This window comes from Phoca vitulina, unplaced genomic scaffold, assembly GCF_004348235.1.
Source record: "Phoca vitulina isolate PV1807 unplaced genomic scaffold, GSC_HSeal_1.0 scaffold23, whole genome shotgun sequence".
NCBI lineage: Eukaryota > Metazoa > Chordata > Mammalia > Carnivora > Phocidae > Phoca > Phoca vitulina.
In genome coordinates this window covers 8,326,639-8,345,717 of record NW_022589726.1, presented here as the reverse complement: position 1 = coordinate 8,345,717, position 19,079 = coordinate 8,326,639, and the positions used below count along the sequence as shown (strand labels likewise).

General features: G+C 34.6%; 1 protein-coding gene across 1 annotated transcript in view; it reads left to right on the top strand.

Annotated features, from left to right (window-relative positions):
• The window catches only part of LEMD3 (LEM domain containing 3), a 64,980-nt gene extending 46,577 nt beyond the window's left edge, over window positions 1–18,403 (top strand). The window contains exons 5-13 of the mRNA XM_032420365.1: window positions 5,574–5,653; window positions 5,739–5,884; window positions 6,828–6,929; window positions 7,038–7,140; window positions 7,819–7,997; window positions 13,618–13,699; window positions 15,673–15,778; window positions 15,886–15,964; window positions 16,190–18,403. Coding sequence (XP_032276256.1) covers window positions 5,574–5,653; window positions 5,739–5,884; window positions 6,828–6,929; window positions 7,038–7,140; window positions 7,819–7,997; window positions 13,618–13,699; window positions 15,673–15,778; window positions 15,886–15,964; window positions 16,190–16,353 — 1,041 coding nt within the window. The 3' untranslated portion in view covers window positions 16,354–18,403. The remainder of the gene's footprint in view (window positions 1–5,573; window positions 5,654–5,738; window positions 5,885–6,827; window positions 6,930–7,037; window positions 7,141–7,818; window positions 7,998–13,617; window positions 13,700–15,672; window positions 15,779–15,885; window positions 15,965–16,189) is intronic.
• The last annotated feature ends 676 nt before the right edge of the window (window positions 18,404–19,079 follow it).

The following is a 19,079-nucleotide window of genomic DNA, read 5'->3' as shown; positions in this document are numbered from 1 at the left end:
GTTTCCTGAGATTAAGAATTCCTCATATCAGTGAGATCATATGATACATATGTCTTTCCCTGATTGAGATACTTGTTTTTCTCTGATTGACTTATTTCGCTTAGCTTAATACCCTCTAGTTCCATCCACGTTGTTGCAAATGGCAAGATTTTGTTTTTCTTGATGGCTGCATAATATTCCATTGTATATATATACCACATCTTTATCCATTCATCTGTTGATGGACATCTTGGCTCTTTCCATAGTTTGGCTATTGTGGACATTGCTGCTATAAATATTGGGGTGCATGTACCCTTTCAGATCACTACATTTGTATCTTTGGGGTAAATACCCAGTAGTCCAATTGCTGGGTCGTACGGTAGCTCTATTTTCAACTTTTTGAGGAACCTCCAGACTGTTTTCCAGAGTGGCTGCACCAGCTTGCATTCCCACCAACAGTGTAGGAGGGTTCCCCTTTCTCTGCATCCTCGCCAACATCTGTCGTTTCCTGACTTATTCATTTTAGCCATTCTGACTGGGGTGAGGTGGTATCTCATTGAGGTTTTGATTTGGATTTCCCTGATGCCGAGCGATGTTGAGCACTTTTTCATGTGTCTGTTGGCCATTTGGATGTCTTCTTTGGAAAAATGTCTGTTCGTGTCTTCTGCCCATTTCTTGATTGGATTATTCTTTGGGTGTTGAGTCTGATAAGTTCTTTATAGATTTTGGATACTAGCCCTTTATCTGATACATCATTTGCAAATATCTTCTCCCATTCTGTCAGTTGTCTTTTGGTTTTGTTGACTGTTTCCTCTGCTGTGCAAAAGCTTTTTATCTTGATGAAGTCCCAATAGTTCATTTTTGCCCTTGCTTCCCTTGCCTTTGGCAATGTTTGTAGGAAGAAGTTGCTGCGGCTGAGTCGAAGAGGTTGCTGCCTGTGTTCTCCTCTAGGATTTTGATGGATTCCTGTCTCACATTTAGGTCTTTCATCCATTTTGAGTCTATTTTTGTGTGTGGTGTAAGGAAATGGTCAAGTTTCATTCTTCTGCATGTGGCTGTCCAGTTTTCCCAGCACCATTTGTTGAAGAGACTGTCTTTTTTCCATCGGACATTCTTTCCTGCTTTGTCGAAGATTAGTTGACTGTAGAGTTGAGGGTCCATTTCTAGGCTCTCTATTCTGTTCCATTGATCTATGTGTCTGTTTTTGTGCCAGTACCATACTGTCTTGATGATTATGGCTTTGTAATAGAGCTTGAAGTCCGGAATTGTGATGCCGCCAGCTTTGCTTTTCTTTTTTAACATTCCTCTGGCTATTTGGGGTCTTTTCTGGTTCCATACAAATCTTAGGATTATTTGTTCCATTTCTTTGAAAAAAGTGGATGGTATTTTGATAGGGATTGCATTAAATGTGTAGATTGCTTTAGGTAGCATTGACATCTTCACAGTATTTGTTCTTCCAACCCATGAGCATGGAGTGTTTTTCCATTTTTTTGTGCCTTCCTCCATTTATTTCATGAGTATTTTATAGTTTTCTGAGTACAGATTCTTTGCCTCTTTGGTTAGATTTACTCCTAGGTATCTTATGGTTTTGGGTGCAATTGTAAATAGGATCGACTCCTTAATTTCTCTTTTTTCTGTCTTGTTGTTGGTGTATAGGAATGCAACTGATTTCTGTGCATTGATTTTATATCCTGCCACTTTACTGAATTTCTGTATGAGTTCTAGCAGTTTTGGGGTGGAGTCTTTTGGGTTTTCCACATAAAGTATCATATCATCTGCAAAGAGTGAGAGTTTGACGACTTCTTTGCCGATTTGGATGCCTTTTATTTCTTTTTGTTGTCTGATTGCTGTGGCTAGGACTTCTAGTACTATGTTGAATAGCAGTGGTGATAGTGGACATCCCTGCCGTGTTCCTGACCTTAGGGGGAAAGCTCTCAGTTTTTCCCCATTGAGAATGATATTCACTGTGGGTTTTTCATAGATGGCTTTTATGATATTGAGGTATGTACCCTCTATCCCTACACTCTGAAGAGTTTTGATCAAGAAAGGATGCTGTACTTTGTCAAATGCTTTTTCTGCATCTATTGAGAAGATCATATGGTTCTTATTCTTTTTTTTATTAATGTATTACATTGATTGATTTGTGGAGTTGAACCAACCTTGCAGCCCAGGAATAAATCCCACTTGGTCGTGGTGAATAATCCTTTTAATGTAGTGTTGGAGCCTATTGGCTAGTATTTTGGTGAGAATTTTTGCATCCATGTTCATCAGGGATATTGGTGTGTAATTCTCCTTTTTGATGGGGTCTTTGTCTGGTTTTGGGATCAAGGTAATGCTGGCCTCGTAAAATGAGTTTGGAAGTTTTCCTTACATTTCTATTTTTTGGAACGGTTTCAGAAAAATAGGTATTAATTTTTCTTTAAATGTTTGGTAGAATTCCCCTCAGAAGCCATCTGGCCCTGGGCTTTTGTTTGTTGGGAGATTTTTGATGACTGCTTCAATTTCCTTAGTGGTTATAGGTCTGTTCAGGTTTTCTATTTCTTCCTGGTTCAGTTTTGGTAGTTTGTACATCTCTTGGAATGCATCCATTTCTTCCAGATTATCTGATTTGCTGACATATAGTTGTTCATAATATGTTCTTATAATTGTTTGTATTTCTTTGGTGTTGGTTGTGATCTCTCCTCTTTCATTCATGATTTTATTTATTTGGGTCATTTTTCTTTTTGATAAGTCTGGCCAAGGATTTATCAATCTTATTAATTCTTTCAAAGAACCAGCTCCTAGTTTCGTTGATCTGTTCTGCTGTTCTTTGGTTTCTATTTCATTGATTTCTGCTCTGATCTTTATTATTTCTCTTCTCCTGATGGGTTTAGGCTTTATTTGCTGTTCTTTCTCCAGCTCCTTTAGGTGTAGGGTTAGGTTGTATTTGAGACCTTTCTTGTTTCTTGAGAAAGGCTTGTACTGTTATATACTTTCCTCTTAGGACCGCCTTTGCTGCATCCCAAAGATTTTGAACAGTTGTGTTTTCATTTTCATTTGTTTCCGTGAATTTTTTTAATTCTTCTTTAATTTCCTGGTTGGACCCATTCATTCTTTAGTAGGATGCTCTTTAGCCTCCATGTATTTGAGTTCTTTCCGACTTCCTCTTGTGATTGAGTTCTAGTTTCAAAGCATTGTGGTCTGAAAATATGCAGGGAATGATCCCAGTCTTTTGGTACTGGTTGAGATGTGATTTGTGACCTAGGATGTGATCTGTTCTGGAGAATGTTCCATGGGCACTAGAGAAGAATGACACTTTCAAATTTGATATAGTAAAAAAAAACAAACTTGCTGGTTCCATATTAGGAAGTAAATTGTACTGATCAAATGAAAAACTTTAATTTCCACTGCTATTGAAGAAAATGTTGATAAAACACAATAGCTGTTATTTACAAATTTTTTTTTTTTTTTAAAGGAGTGGGGTTTTTTTTTTTTTTTTTAAGAGAGAGAAGGGGAGGGTCAGAGGGAGAGAGAATCTTAAGCAAGCTCCACTATCAGTGCAGAGCCCAACATGGGGCTTGATCTCACTACTCTGAGATCATGACCTGAGCTGAAATCAAGATTCAGACACAGTTGACTGAGCCACCCAGGCCCCTTAAAGGAGTTTTTAAAAATGACGTCTTACTGCTACTTTTAGAAATTCATTCTTTGCACTTAAAAAAGTACATGAAGATATAATATTGAATAGAAGATAAGCTCCATGAACACAGGGAATTTTGATGGTTTTGCTTAGTGCTACATCTCTAGGTCCTAGAGCAGTACCTGGCACATATTAGACCCTTAATAAATTTTTTTTTTTTTTTAATCTTTTATCTATCTCTTTGACATACACAGTGAGAGAGGGAACACAAGCAGGGGAGTGGGAGAAGGAGAAGCAGGCTTCCTGCTGAGCAGGGAGTCCAGTGTGGGGCTGGAGCCCGATGTGGGGCTCCATCCCAGGACCCTAAGATCATGACCTGAGCTGAAGGCAGACGCTTAACAACTGAGCCACCCAGGCGCCCCAATAAATATTTTTTGAATGGAAAAATTTTTAAGGGTATTTATTACAGTATTATTTGATATATTGAAATAATTGGTAATACTCTAAACATTCATGAATAAAAGGTTGACTAAAGTATAAAATAACCAGCCATACACTAGAAACACAGTTTTCCTGGAAAATAGGTTGTTCCATGTTTATTGACATTGACACAGTACTTCATATTGTGATAAAAGCAAGTGGAATAAACAGTATATATAAAATGGGATACCACTTTTATTTTTAATATTTTGATTAAAAAATACATAATCTACCTATGTACAGCAGTTCTTAAACTTTATGGTTTCAGGACCCTTTTGCAGTCCTGAGGACCCTAAATGGCCTTTGTTTGTGGGAGATAGATAAATTTAGATATATATTTACCTTACTAGAAATTTAATCAAATTTTATACTTATTTGTTTAAAGAATAATGAACTTATTACATGTTAATATATTTTTATGAAAAATATTTTCCAAAATAAAAACATTTCATGAGAAATGGCATTGTTTTACATTTGTACAAATCTTTTTTTAATCTTTAATATGTAGGTTAATAAAAAACAACTGGATTTTCCTATGTACTTCTGTATTCAATTTGCTTCGATGTTTTGAAGTACATCAAGAAAATCTAGCCTCCTACACATATGTAGTCAAAACAGGAAAAAGTATTTTAATACTCTTTTCAGATAATTGTAGGTATTCTTCATTGATACTGTACCAAAAGTCTGAGAGGTAGTTTCTTCAATATTGTTTGCAATGTGCAATTTGAAACTGTATCAGTGATTTTTGTACAGTCTTTCTCTAAAGTCCTTTGTTTTAAACGTAGAATAGATCTTTTACCTATGCAAGATTTTATAACTAATGCATGGTTCATTTGGAAAATACTGGTTTGCTATTTATGCAAATCTTCCCAATGTTGACACATTTCAAGATTGATATCTTTAATTCTTCAATATCACACCAGTCTCATTGCAAAGGTTTTCAAGTATTGTAAAGTTGTCAAGCTCATGGTAATAGATGCAACTTTTTCCAAATTTTACTTTTACTATTTTACTTGAAAGCTTGAATGTTACCATTGGTAACAAAGTCAGCTGTTTTTCTTGAGGTGACATGCTTGCTTCATTCACTTGTTGAGAAAATGTCAGTGAAACAGCCAAGTATGAATAGTTTGCCATTTGTTCATTTAAAAAAAGGGTTCCATAAAAAAAAAAAAAAAAATTAGCTAATTCACTTTTATCACAGTGATACTTAAAAGACAAATTATATTTTTAAAAAATCCTCCAAATCTGTAGCTGTAAAAGAACCAAAAAGAAAACATAACAAAATAGTAACCGTGCTTATCTTAGGAAGATGGGGAAATTGTGACTTTTTTTTCTCCTTTTGTTTTTCTATAATGAATAATACATTTTTGTTATGTAATACAGTTTCAAGTGTTATATAAAGATAAAAGTATGGTATTTATAGTATAGCTTACAGATAGAGTCAAATGAATGTGAATTAAGAGTAGTTAGTTATTTTCTCCATTTTTCTTGTTAGGATTTAGGCCCTGAATATGAAGATATATTTAATATTTCATTGAAGTGGATTTTAGAAAATGGAAAAGATGTTGGAATAAGGTAAAGGATTTAATTTCCACTTTGACCATTTTGTAGTATAAGAAGTGATTTTGACTCTAAGGTCTCCTTAATTATTTTTAACTAGGTGTGTTGGTTATGGCCCTGAGGAACAATTGACAAATATAACCGATGTGCAGTTTTTACAGTCCACAAGACCACAGATGTCTTTCTGGTGTCGTTTTCGACGTGCTTTTATTACTGTCACCCACAGGTTATTGTTGTTATGCTTAGGTAAGTTTTGGGGATGAGAAAGAAGATACATGATAGTCTAGAATTTTTGTATCTGTATTTTATCAAATGCCAGGGTTGAGAATTTACTTCTGTGATAGCTGCCATTATAAATCATATCCAGAAGTCTTCACTAAGGTAGAATAATATTGAAGTTCGTTTTTTGTTTTTTTTTTTATAATGTCAGTATTAATCTAAGGGCTTAGAAAACAGTATATAAAGGGAGATGGAATAAAACTTTGTCCTAAGAATGTCATAGAAAAAGATATAAAGCATGCCTTTGAAAATAGAACAGGAAAATAGAAAAATTAAGCTTATTTTTTAATGATAAAATACAAATTAAGTTCATTAAAATTATTTTTAATTTAAAAAATATAATTTACCTGCATTGAAATTTTCATTTGGATTCCTGGATTTTGTGTGACTATTTTGATTGATTATAGGAATTTAGGAGATAATAATTTTTTTCTTTGTTCAAGTCCTTTAAAAATAATTTTCCTAAAGTGTAGTACATTTACAGTCTACAGTTTTCCTAAATTTACAGTTTAGGAAACTCACTTTTCTAATAGTTTAATGTGGCAAAGGAAAACGTTTGTGAAACGTAGTTCTATTGTTTTTAAAAAAATAATAGAATTTAAATGTTCAGTTGTCAACATCATGAAAGAAATGGTTTTTCTAGAGAGATTAAGTGAAACTCTGGAAAATGTTTAATACTAAATTGTTTTATGTAGTTGTAATTATGTAGGTAATTCAGCCCACTGTTTGAAGGCTTATTCCATTATCTCATTATGACAGTTAAAATAATCACTGTGGAAACTGTCATAAGATTTCTCTTTTTTTGCTAATATCAGATTTAACAGCTATACCAATAACTTCAGATTGCAGTGAATGTTATTGAATGTCACTGAGCACAATTTTTAAAACACAAAATATATAAATATTGCAGGTGTAGTGATGGTTTGTGTCGTTCTGCGTTATATGAAATATCGCTGGACAAAAGAAGAAGAGGAAACAAGGCAGATGTATGATATGGTGGTGAAGATTATAGGTATAAGTATTTGTAAAAATCTAAACTATTTCTAGAATAGTTATTATGTGATAAATTACAGCATGATGTCCAGTGATTGATTCATTTGTAAATTTGTTGTATTTTCAGATGTTTTACGAAGTCATAACGAAGCTTGCCAGGAAAATAAAGACTTACAACCTTACATGCCTATTCCACATGTACAAGATTCCTTAATACAACCTCATGACAAGTACGTTCAAAGTATTGTGAATTGAAGTAGATCAGAACGTTGGTATCTTCTGAAGTTATGAAGATTATATTGAGAGTTGTTCTGTTCTCAAGTAGACCAGTTTTATTGTACAGGCTTTACTTTTGTACTTTAAACTCTCCTTTCTTTCTAAATTCCCTTCTATTCTCCTCCTGATTTTGAGTGGCATAATAGACAACTAGATTTCTAAATCATGATCACTTTTATACATTTTTTATTCTTATCAATCTTCACCTTATTTCCTTTAATTTCATCTTAATAAAGAAACAGAGACAGACAATAGCCAGTGATGTTTTACTAATAATACCTTAAATATTTTTTTGTTAATGAAGCTTTTTAAATAAAAGTACTAAATAATAACTTCTTAAAAATGAAAGATGATTCCATATCCTAACACGGCATTCTTCACCATAGCAACACCTCAGAATCAGTGGTGGAGTTTGGGGGGAAAAATTTACTGATGATTATGCTCCACCTCTGGAGAAGGAAATTCAGTAAATCTGAGGTGAGCTTCAGGCATCTAAATCTTTTTTGAAAAAACTTCATAGGCAGGGATAAGAAAAACCAGAATTAATAATAACCATTGCCTTCACTTACTAATACTTGAGAAAGATGACAAGCCAAGATGATAGTAAATTTGTCATTTTGTTCACACGATAGGAAAAAAATGAAGAAAGTCTGGGATAGAGCTGTTGACTTTCTTGCTGCTAATGAGTCTAGAGTTCGCACAGAGACACGAAGAATAGGTGGTGCGGATTTTCTAGTTTGGCGGTGGATCCAGCCTTCTGCCTCCTGTGACAAAATATTAGTAATACCTTCTAAAGTATGGCAAGGTCAAGGTATGTATTTTTAAGCAACAACAAAAATAAACACGGTATTTAAAAAGTTTTTTTCAACTGTGAAAGTCTTACATGTTTAAAGTAAAATAGTACTGTTGAAAGATATGAAGGCAAAACTCCCTTGGCAGTTTCATCCCATAGAAGGAATTAATGTTAGCTTCTTATATATCCTTCCACTTTTCTCCTTTCAAATATGAACATAATGGTTTGTCTTTACCATAATAGAACACTACATACATTACTTTGATATTTTCCTTTTTCACTTAAAGCTACTTAGTATTTAACTGCATTCTTTTCCCCTAGTTTTTATGTAAATAAGACATAATTTCTGTTTTACATATATATAAAACATATAAAAGTGGAACATAACTTTTTAACTGCTCTTTTTTCCCATTTTTGCTTGCTTGCCTCTTTTTCATTAACACCCATCCACCTGCATATCCCCTGTGCCAAGTAGTTTTTGTGGCTATCTTTCCATATTTTTCTCAATGCTTGCATGGTTGCAGAAACAGGTATATGTAAGTATATAGGAGGGCTTGGTGATTGGTTGCTTTAGGTCCCGAAACCTCTACTAGTGGTAACTGTTAACCTCACTTGAATCTCTTGTATGGTTAATTGCAAAATTAAATCTTGCAGTTAGTTTAATGTGCATTTCAGACCTAGTAGTGAATTGAGTTTCTTTAAATCTTGTTGAATAAAAGCATATTTGTCAATGTTTGCTAAACACAGTATTTATGAGAAAGTTAAGTAAATTGTTTTGAAATTGCAAAAACGTAAAATCCAATCACTGCCTTTCTTCTCTAATTTTCACTTTCAAAAGAGCTTGAATAATAAGTCTTCAGTAATCATGGCATAAAAATGATGCTTTGATGATGCCAAAGATGACACTAAACATTAAACTTTTTGTTTTAAAAGGTGTCTGCAGAAGGGTCCTATGAAAGGAAAACAGAATGCAAAGCCAATCAGATCTGATTACCTTAGTGCCTGATTGGAATAGTTGTGGATTCTCAGCCTAATTTCTTTATATAGCTAGCAATTGGTGCTCATGTATAAATATGAAGTTCTAGAAAAGGCCATTATTTTAGTCATAGGATTTTTTTTATCATTGTAGTTGTCTTATTTTTAAAATGTGAGGTTTTCAAGATGAATCCAAAGACAATTTCTTGACCTAGGTAATCCACGTTGTTCTTATAAATTAGTAGGGGGGATGACAGACTCTAAGTGTGTGAAATTGGATGCTCTATATCTAGAATTTAAAACCTCAGACTATTATTTTCATTTTATCATTTTCTTTAGATAGGAAAAGACCGTGTAAGTATGATATAAGACAATTTTAGGTCAGTTATAATAGTTGTAAAACTCAACATGAATTGATAGTTCTGAAATGTCCTGCTACTTTGTTTCACTAAGGTTCCAGTATAGTAAATGTTTACAAACTATATGCCAAGTACTGAGCTATCTTAATTTGAATACTTCTAAATGCACGATGTGAAGAATTATAAAATCAATCTCCCTTTACTTGAGTCTTTGATAAAAAAAAAAAGTTACGGTGAATTAGTTACTGAACCTAGAAAGGAATTGAGAGTAAAAGAAGACACCTATTTCTTAGTAAATTGAAAAAAATATAGTGGCTAAGATTATGTTATCCTGAAGGTAGAAAATCCTGAGGTAGAACCCAGTAGCCATTTGCTTGAAGTATACCAATTCAAGTTTTTGGTAGGTTGTAATGGTAAAAGTCTGTAGACTCCTAGCAAGAGAGATTTGAGTTCTTTTAAGAATTTGATCATAAAAGAATTTGTTACAGGAGCTGAATAATGAGAAGTTGGTGGAATATTTCTTGATGATAATTATCTAAATTGCTTCATTTAGAACATATAGCCCTAATATAGAGAGAATTTAGTTCTAATACTACTTATATTTTATGCCATTAAATGTATAGTCTATCTAAATATAATTGATTGACTTTGCTTATAAAAAATATTAATACATAAACTGAGTTTTACTTTCATTTAAATGTATCCAAACACAAATGTTGTGCTGTAAATATGGCTGTATAGTGGGGGGTTGGGGTGGTTTATGTAAAAAGATAGTTTAACTTAACAGGCTTAATGTTTATCCTCTTATAAATAACAGTGGTTTAATTAAAAGGTACATGGCTGGAGGGTTGGTAATTATAGTAGTCTTGAATTCACTCCCACTACAAGCTGTTGTCACTTAATAGTATTTTTTCCAAGTAATTATTAAATAATCAACCATATTGAATTTTTGGTTCATTTTCTGAAGGATAGTTAAGTATAAATTGCATTCTTATATAGCATTAGTATCTCTAATGGTATTTTAAAGCACCAGTTAAAAATCAAACCATACCTGCTGGGGAGAATTATTTATGTTTCTGACAGTTGTAGTCTTCAGAATAAATAGCATTCATTTGAAGGATCCAAACATAGTTCCGGAGGTATTTGAAATGTATCATCATTCAGTAACCACTGTCTCTTTGCTTGTACCAGGAGGTGATTACAGTTTAGTTGGGGAGACGAAGTATGTATCTTAAAAATCGGTTTGATCTTCACAACTACTTTGTGATTAGAATTAGCCAGGAATAACTTCTCCCAGATCCATTATTTTGTGGAAACTTGGGTCTAGGCTAGGATAAGATGGTATTAATGCTTCCATTTTCTCTGGTTCATTTCTTCTGGCCAATATTGGAATTTAAGGGAACTCAGATTGCCTGCACTTTTCTAAAAGGTCATCTAAGAACACAGTCTGTACACTGCCAGAGAAGTCTGGGTAGTACTAGAGGTTCACAGACTTTCTTGATCTGGGGTTTGTCAAAGATTTTTCATATCTAGTGGCCATTCCCCACCCTGTATCAGGCACAGTTAGGACATTCACAACCCAGACAATTTTTTTCACTAGATACTTCCGAAATCTTTAATTGATACATTCAGGTCTTTATATTTTTTCCCTTCCAAGTCTTTATTTAAATTCCAGTTAACATACAGTGTAATGTTAGTTTTAGGCATAGTATTTAGTGATTCATCACTTACATACAACACCCGGTGCTCATCACAAGTACACTCCTTAATCCCTGTCACTCGTTAAACCCATTGGTATACTCTGAGCCATTAACTCATCCTTTAAACTTTCCTACTTTATATATTTGCTTTTTTTTTTTTTTAGGAATCCCCAGACTCTCCAGTTCTTCCATGTACCTACTTTTTCCACTTTTTCAGTCTTCCTCCTATCTTTATTTCTTTTCCTGTCCATCTTAGTTTCCATAACCCATCTCTCCAGTCCTTTTCTTGCTAGTACCTGTAAGTCATTATCTATCCTTCATCTTAGCCTGGCAAATTCCAACCAAGGATGAAACTATTTTGTCTATGTGTGGGGAGCTGAGCATAGCAGGAGAAAGTCATACAGTTCTGCAGACTGGTACGACATAAGTAATCAACCTCAATTAGGCCCTCAGTGCTACCTGACTTTCATGTTCTTATATTTTACCAGTCACTTCACTTTCCTACTCAGTAACAATTTTAGATTTCTTTCCGTCTTTTCAAACCTTTGCCCTTCTCTCTCATAATTCTCAGTTGATGACTTGAATAGAAGCAGCCAGATTGTATCTGCCTCAAATTTCCACCACCATATCCATAAAATTGCCAGAATCCACACTCACCCTCACCTCCTATTGCATTTGAGGAGTTTTCTCACTTAACAAAGACCTGAGCCCTTCCCTCTATAGGGAATGGGATCTAAGTCCTCTGGATCCCATTCCCTCATCTTCTCAAATATCTTCTCCTACTGTGTTCTAAATCCCCTGCTTCTACTGGATCTTTTCATCAGCACTTAAACATGCTGTATAGTTTTTCTTATCTTTAAAACATGTTTGTAGGAGGGGTGCCTGGGTGGCTCAGTTGGTTAAGTGTCTGCCTTCAGCTCGGGTCATGATACTGGGGTCCTGAGATCAATCTGTGCATTGGGCTCCCTGCTCAGTGGGGAGCCTGCTTCTCCCTCTCCCCTTCCCCTGCTTGTGCTCTCTCTCTCTCTCTCAAATAAATAAATAAAATCTTTAAAAAAAAAATAAAACACATTGTTGGAGTGTATATTGTTCTTTAGCTATCACTCTGTTTCTCTCTTCCTATTTATAGCCAAATAGCATTAAACAGTTTACTCATTGTTTTTACTTTTTCACCTCCCATTTTATTCTTCAGCTGACTCCAATCTATTTTCCATCCCCCTCATTCCAAGGAAACAGCTCTCAGACATCCATATTGCTAAACCAAGTGGACATTTTTCTTTTCTGTCCTTATTTTACTTAGCAGTGTTAACAATTGAGCCTGCTTTAAAACTTTCTTCTTTTGGCTTTGGGTATGCCACTTTTTTTTCTAGTTTTCTTGCTACATTGACCATTTCTTCAATCTTCTTTTCTGGATTTTCTTCTTTTCCCGGACCTTTAAGGGTTGGGAGTTTCTCAAGGCCATCTTCTTTTCTCATTCTGCCTGTCTTCCTTCTACCTATAGATGATCTCATGCTGTGACTTCATTTACCATAGATATATTGATAACTCCCAAATTCATTTCTTGAATTAAGTCCTCTGGTTTTCAGATTTTTATGCCCACCTGTATACTTGTCTACTAGGATATGGACACCACAAATTCAGCATGTGCATGCATTTAGTATCTTCTCTTGCCAAATGGACCTCCCCCTCCCCCCAGTGTTCCTGTTTAATTAATGATACCCCTTCTCAGTTGGTTCTGCCATAAGCCCAGGAGTTATCCTTAATCTCTTCCTTACCTTCATGTATAGTCTTTTAAATAAGTCATGTCAAATCTACTCCATTTGTCCTGGATTCTATCCACTTCCATCAGCATTGCTAGCCTATATCATCCACATTAGTATCATCTCTTAGACAACTATAATAACCCTCTAACTGGTTTCCTTGCATTCACTTTTGTTTCTGTTTAATCGATTCTTAACAGTCTGATAATTTTTAAAAGATCTCATAAAATTATTACTCTCTTTAAAAAAAACTTGGAGTGGCTTTCTGTTGCTCTTATGGTATGTCTGAACACTTTAATATGATCTGCATGGTCCTCGATAATCTGACTTCTCTCTCTTAAGGTTTATCTTTCTGTTGTTCCCACTCTAGTCACAGTGGCTATCTTTTAGTTGACTACACTTTAGTTTACTTGATTACACTGAGCTCCTTCTTGTCTTAGGGGCTGTATATAAGCTGGCACATTTGCTTTTTACTCTGCCTACTTTTATTTATTCTTTATTCTTTAGATCCCAGCATAAATTTCACTTCCTCAGTGAAGTGTTATCTGATACTTCCAGACTACCTTAAGTTACTTTCACAGCTTCCTGTATTCTTCTTTCTTAAGATTTACTGTAATTACGGGTTTTTTGTTTGTTTGTTTTTTTGACACTGTTTCTCAACTCTCTCACCCACTAAACTGCAGACTCTGTGAGAGCAATGATTGTATTTCTCTGATGTACCTTAACTTCCAGGGGTCTGGGTCCCAGTAAAAGCATGCGATGAATATTTTTTGAAAAAAGTGACTGAATACCTTTCAACAAAATGGAACAGTGACAAATAGTAAAACTGATTTGTTTTTTGTAGCATTTCATTTAGATAGAAGAAATTCACCGCCAAATAGCTTGACACCATGTCTAAAGATTCGAAATATGTTTGACCCAGTTATGTAAGTATTATGATCAGAGGTATATGTAATTTTTATTTGGAATATTTGGAATATTCTTAAAATGCTGTCTGTAATTGAACAATCTCTTACTTTTGAATCTCTAAAGAAATGTTATGTTTTCCTTTTCTTCCCCTTTTGTTAAATTTAAAGCAAAACTTTGGCCAAAAGACCCAGATGTATAATAATTGGTTAAACTTCTACAAATCTTTGTAGGTACTGTGAATCCCCATAGCAGATAAATGCTGGAGTCAAGTTAATGATACACATGGTGATAAACAGTACCCTTTATTAAGTGTATAAGTCTCTTCTGCCAACATTCTTGCCTCAGTAGGCAATATAGGTAAAAATACCTGCTATTTTTAAACTTCCAGTCTCTAATTGTAAAAAATTCTCTGCAAAGATGTACACACTTTCTGTAAGTCTTGTCTGTTTGTCCATGCAATATTTGAGAAACTTTTCATTTAATATTTGAGAAAATTTCTTTCTATATGATTACAGCAGCACATGCATCCAGAGATTAGCACTGGCAAAAGTTATTGCCTTAGAATCTCTAATATTTCATATATAAGCTGTAATAATTTTTAGAATTTGCTTCCTAGAGGTAACTGCTTATTTGTTCAGTGATATGACAGGTCAGATTCTGTTTTGTAAAAAAAAAATCCTGACAGGGGAAACTGTATTATGTATAAAATACCCGTAAGTCTCATTTAATAACTCATTTATTTCAAGAAATAGTTGATACGAGATTGCAAATAAGTGACAACAAAATTGGAAATGTGGGGAAGCCCTGTTAGTATACGTACACAACCCTCTCCATTTTGCATAGATAGAAGCACTTAGCAGTGCGGTGATCCCTCTGTTGGGAAGCTTACCCCATACCTTAGGGATTAGGAAATCAGTGCCAGTCCAGTATTTTGTTACCTAAGATGAAGATTTATGATTTAAAGTATAGCCGCTTTCCTTTTGGCCCACCATCTGTATCTCACAAGTAAGACAAATATGCACTGCTGCAGCAGGAAATCTTAAAGCTCTCATAATAGTAAGGTGACTCTGTGCAAAATGTCCTGTATCATTCTTCCATTATTTTGAGAAAGAGAAGCTCAGAATACACTGTTTAGGAATTTTCCTAAAGTTTAGGAATTTGAAAATATCATTTAAAAAAAAGTAATATTTGGGATGCCTGGTGGCTCTCGGGGTGCCTGGGTGGCTCAGTTGGTTAAGCATTTGCTTTGGGCTCAGGTCATGATCCCAGGATCCTGGGATCGAGCCCCGCGTCGGGCTCCCTGCTCAGTGTGGAGTCTGCTTCTCCCTCTCCCTCTGCTTGTGCTCTCTCCCTCTCACTCTTTCTCTCAAATAAATAAATAAAAAAAAAATCTTAAAAAATATTCAACTTTTTTTAAAAAAGATTTTATTTGAGAGAGTGAGTGGGGGGGGTGTGCCTCTCGCACACATGCACACATGCAGGGGGAGAGGGAGAGGGAGAAGGAGGTTCCCCACTGAGCAGGGAGCCCGACGTGGGGCTGGATCCCAGGACCCTGAGATCATGACCTGAGCTGAAGGCAGACGCTTAATTGACTGAGCCACACAGGTGCCCCAATAATACTCAACTTCTATGAGTTCACTACAACTCATTAAAATGTTAACACTTGCTAGGAAGAAAAAAAAAAAAGAAATGACAATAGGTACATAAGATTTCATACATAAAAATGACAGCACATTTGTTCTGCTGTGGTAGGCTAATCCTTCACTGCACAGCTCTGTGCCTTCTTACACTGGAAAGTGAGAGAAGGTCTGGGACTGTGAATGCTAATATTTTTTAAATCTGCTAGTAACAAGCATTTACTTAACTACTGGTTTTAACAATATGTGGTTTTGAAACTATCCCCTTCTGGTAGGATATATATGTTATAAGAGACAGTGGAGACTTTTGAGTAGGAGTATGGTTCTTGATTTTTGTTTTCCTTAATTTTTAGGGAAATAGGGGATCAGTGGCATTTGGCAATTCAAGAAGCAATTTTAGAAAAATGCAGTGATAATGATGGCATTGTTCACATTGCAGTAGACAAAAATTCACGTGAGGTAAAGTAACTTTTACTACTGAATTCTACATTTTGGATTTGTTGCTATTAAACTAAAACTGTTTCTTTTTTTCTCTCTTTCTTTTTTTTTTTTTTGAATTATCACAGGGTTGTGTATATGTTAAATGTCTGTCTCCAGAATATGCTGGAAAAGCTTTTAAGGCATTGCATGGCTCTTGGTTTGATGGTAAGAAGTTTGAGTATTACAAACATTTTAAAATGATAAATTATGGCTTACTGTTAAACTATACCAGATTTTAAATTAAAGAATTTTAGGTCAGCATTTTTAGAGTAATTATTTAAGATTGTTTTATTTGCATATTGTGTTCATATGTCTTTTACCACAGTTTGTTTTCTATAAATATTAAGCACATTTTTACAGATCTAAAATATTATTTTTATCTTACAACAGGGAAATTGGTTACAGTAAAATATTTACGACTAGATAGATATCACCATCGCTTTCCCCAAGCTCTTACTTGCAATACTCCCTTGAAGCCATCAAATAAACATATGAACTCTATGTCTCATCTTCGTCTTCGGACTGGCCTAGCCAATTCTCAAGGAGGTTCCTGAAAAGACTTTCTTCCACTCCTAGGACTGGTATTTACAATAGGAAAATTCCTGTTTGGCTTCCTGTCTTCCTTTTAAATGCTTTTTGTATGTAATATTTTTATTGAATACAGCTCTGTTTGAATGTTCCAGAAATCTTAAGGTTCCAAAGGGACTTAGCAGTGAGGCAGCAATGCTGAGTAGGCAGAACAATTGTTTCATTCAGTTTTTGGAGCTCAGTTAAGCCGATGCATTTAAAGTTTTGCATGAGGAACATTGACTTATTAAGCATTTTCAGATGTGGTGATTGTGTTTTTGCACCACAGAGTGTTTGGATAACCACACAAAAGCATGGTGAAGAGGCTTCTTGTATTTCCATAATTTCCTGTGAACTAATGTTGTGAATTTTTGTATACAGTCACCTGCATAGTTCCTTACCAGGCTAATGTGGTAAAACTGTTATTTCCCAATTTAACCTTAGGTTTCTATTGCTTGTAAGAGATTCATTTGTTACAGCCGGAATACAGGAAAACTAATTTGGGTTTAGTGGTTACATATAAGTGTAGGTGGATGTACATGTACTTAAACTGGCTTTTGTATATATGTATAAATGCTGGTGGTGGCGAAGGTAGTCTTGTTTTGTGAGGATGTCTGCATTAAAGCAGTAAAATAAGCTTCCTATTTTATTCATAATCTGATGTGTATATATGTATGTGTATATATGTGTGTATGTGTATATATATGTATGTGTATATGTGTATATATACACACACATATATACATATGGCTGTACTATCACATAGATCAAACAGCCAAACACCTGGAAGTATTAGATACAAGTTTAAAATATCTTTTATAAGTTTTATATAAAAATGTCTGAGTATGATTTTGTGTGAAAGTTCCGATATCAGTTGTAATGGATTCAAATTTATGTGAGCAATAAAGATGCAATTGGCAGATATTGGAAAAGTATTTTGTGAAAAGCTGTATTTATTATAAATACTAGGACTATGACATAGTACTATTGGGATTAAGTCATTTTCCCAATCTATTTATAATATAATGAAATGTCAGCTCCCCTGTTGTATGTCAGGTTTAAAGCAGGGCATATTGTTGCAGCAAAATGTGTATTTGAAAAATTATATTTGAAATTTTGGGTCATGAAAGCTTGCAATATAGTAAATGCACGAGTGACCGTCGCTTTGTGCCTCGGTATTTACTTTGTTTCAGTAAAGTTGCTTTATTACTGTTTATGATTTCAGATTAAAATAGTTGCTGAGCAGAGTTTACTTGTAATGTAACAATTGGCTTTTTTTTTTTATAACCTGTTGATATATCTTTGTCAGTCCAAATGAATATGTGAAACAGCTGGAATTGTACCAATTTTGATTTTGTTTAAAGCTCAGTTTCCTTTTTGTTTTTTAATTGTATATGTGTTGGGTTTGCAGCATGAACTTGCACAGATAATGCACGTTTTCTGGTTAAGTAAACATGATGCACACTGTTCTGTAACAGAAAACCCTATTGTGCCTTACCTATGTGCTTTTGTGGGCACCATGTTTATGAAGAATAAAAAATGATTTGTTATCTGAAGAGAATAAATTTTAAATTCTCAGTTTATGTCTCAGATGCTAAAGTGTGAAAATATAAATATATATATAATATATAAAATAACCAATCTTTCTGTATTTTATGTGCATCATAGTGACTTATCTGAGCTTAGTGACCCCCATCTTGTGACCTGTTGCAAGAGTGAATGTAAAAAATAGTCGTGGCATCTTAAAAGGTCGCCTTTTGATGCAGATGCATCTTTTTTTTTTTGCTTCTAAAACATATTTCATGTAAACATTGTACATTTATTATTGTAATATATACTATTATGCAGCTTATTTTACCTGAAACTGTTAAGCCGACCAAGATCCCTCCCTGCAAGACAGATGGGAATGTGTATAATAACTAGATATTTGAGAAGTTCTGAAGTTTGATGTAATCTGTTACTTGTCCTGTTAAAAAAAAGGAAAAATTCTAATTAAAAATTTATTAGGTTTTTTTTAATGTGTCTTGGCTTTTAAAAACCTTTTTAAGTGCCCTGTGTCTTTATTTTTTTAACCAGTGAAAGTAGGTGCCTTTATTTTAAATCTTCTTGGGGATCTGTAAATATATATATGCTCATAAAGGTGGATGAAGAGCCTAAAGTTAATTTTAACCATCCATTCCTCAGCATCTTACTTTTCTTTATGAAAATGTCTTTTTCTAACTCTCAAGTGTTTGGATCAAAGTGGGGCAAGACTATAAATCAGCTGTATCACTAAAGCAGCACTGTTTAGTTTAGACATTTTTCCATAGCAAGACTTTCTCAAAAAAGGAAGCCATTCTTTTACATATTCTGCTCAAAACTCCTTATCTCATTATAAACCAACAGTTTATGGGCTAGCCTCTTTGAGTAGCATTGGTTTAGAATTTTTGATGGTTTAATCAAGTAAAAAGACTTGATTGTTAGTCAGTTGGTAGACTCTCACTGATTGCTAACAAAGGTCAGGCATTGTTACATGTTAGGGATGCAAAGATGGAAAAGACATGGCCAAAACCTCAAGATGGTCCCAGTCTTAGAGGAAGAACGTGGAACAGATAAGTTAAAAGACAGTGTGGGGGCGCCTGGGTGGCTCAGTTGGTTAAACGACTGCCTTTGGCTCGGGTCATGATCCTGGAGTCCCAGGATCGAGTCACATGTCGGGCTCCCTGCTCAGCAG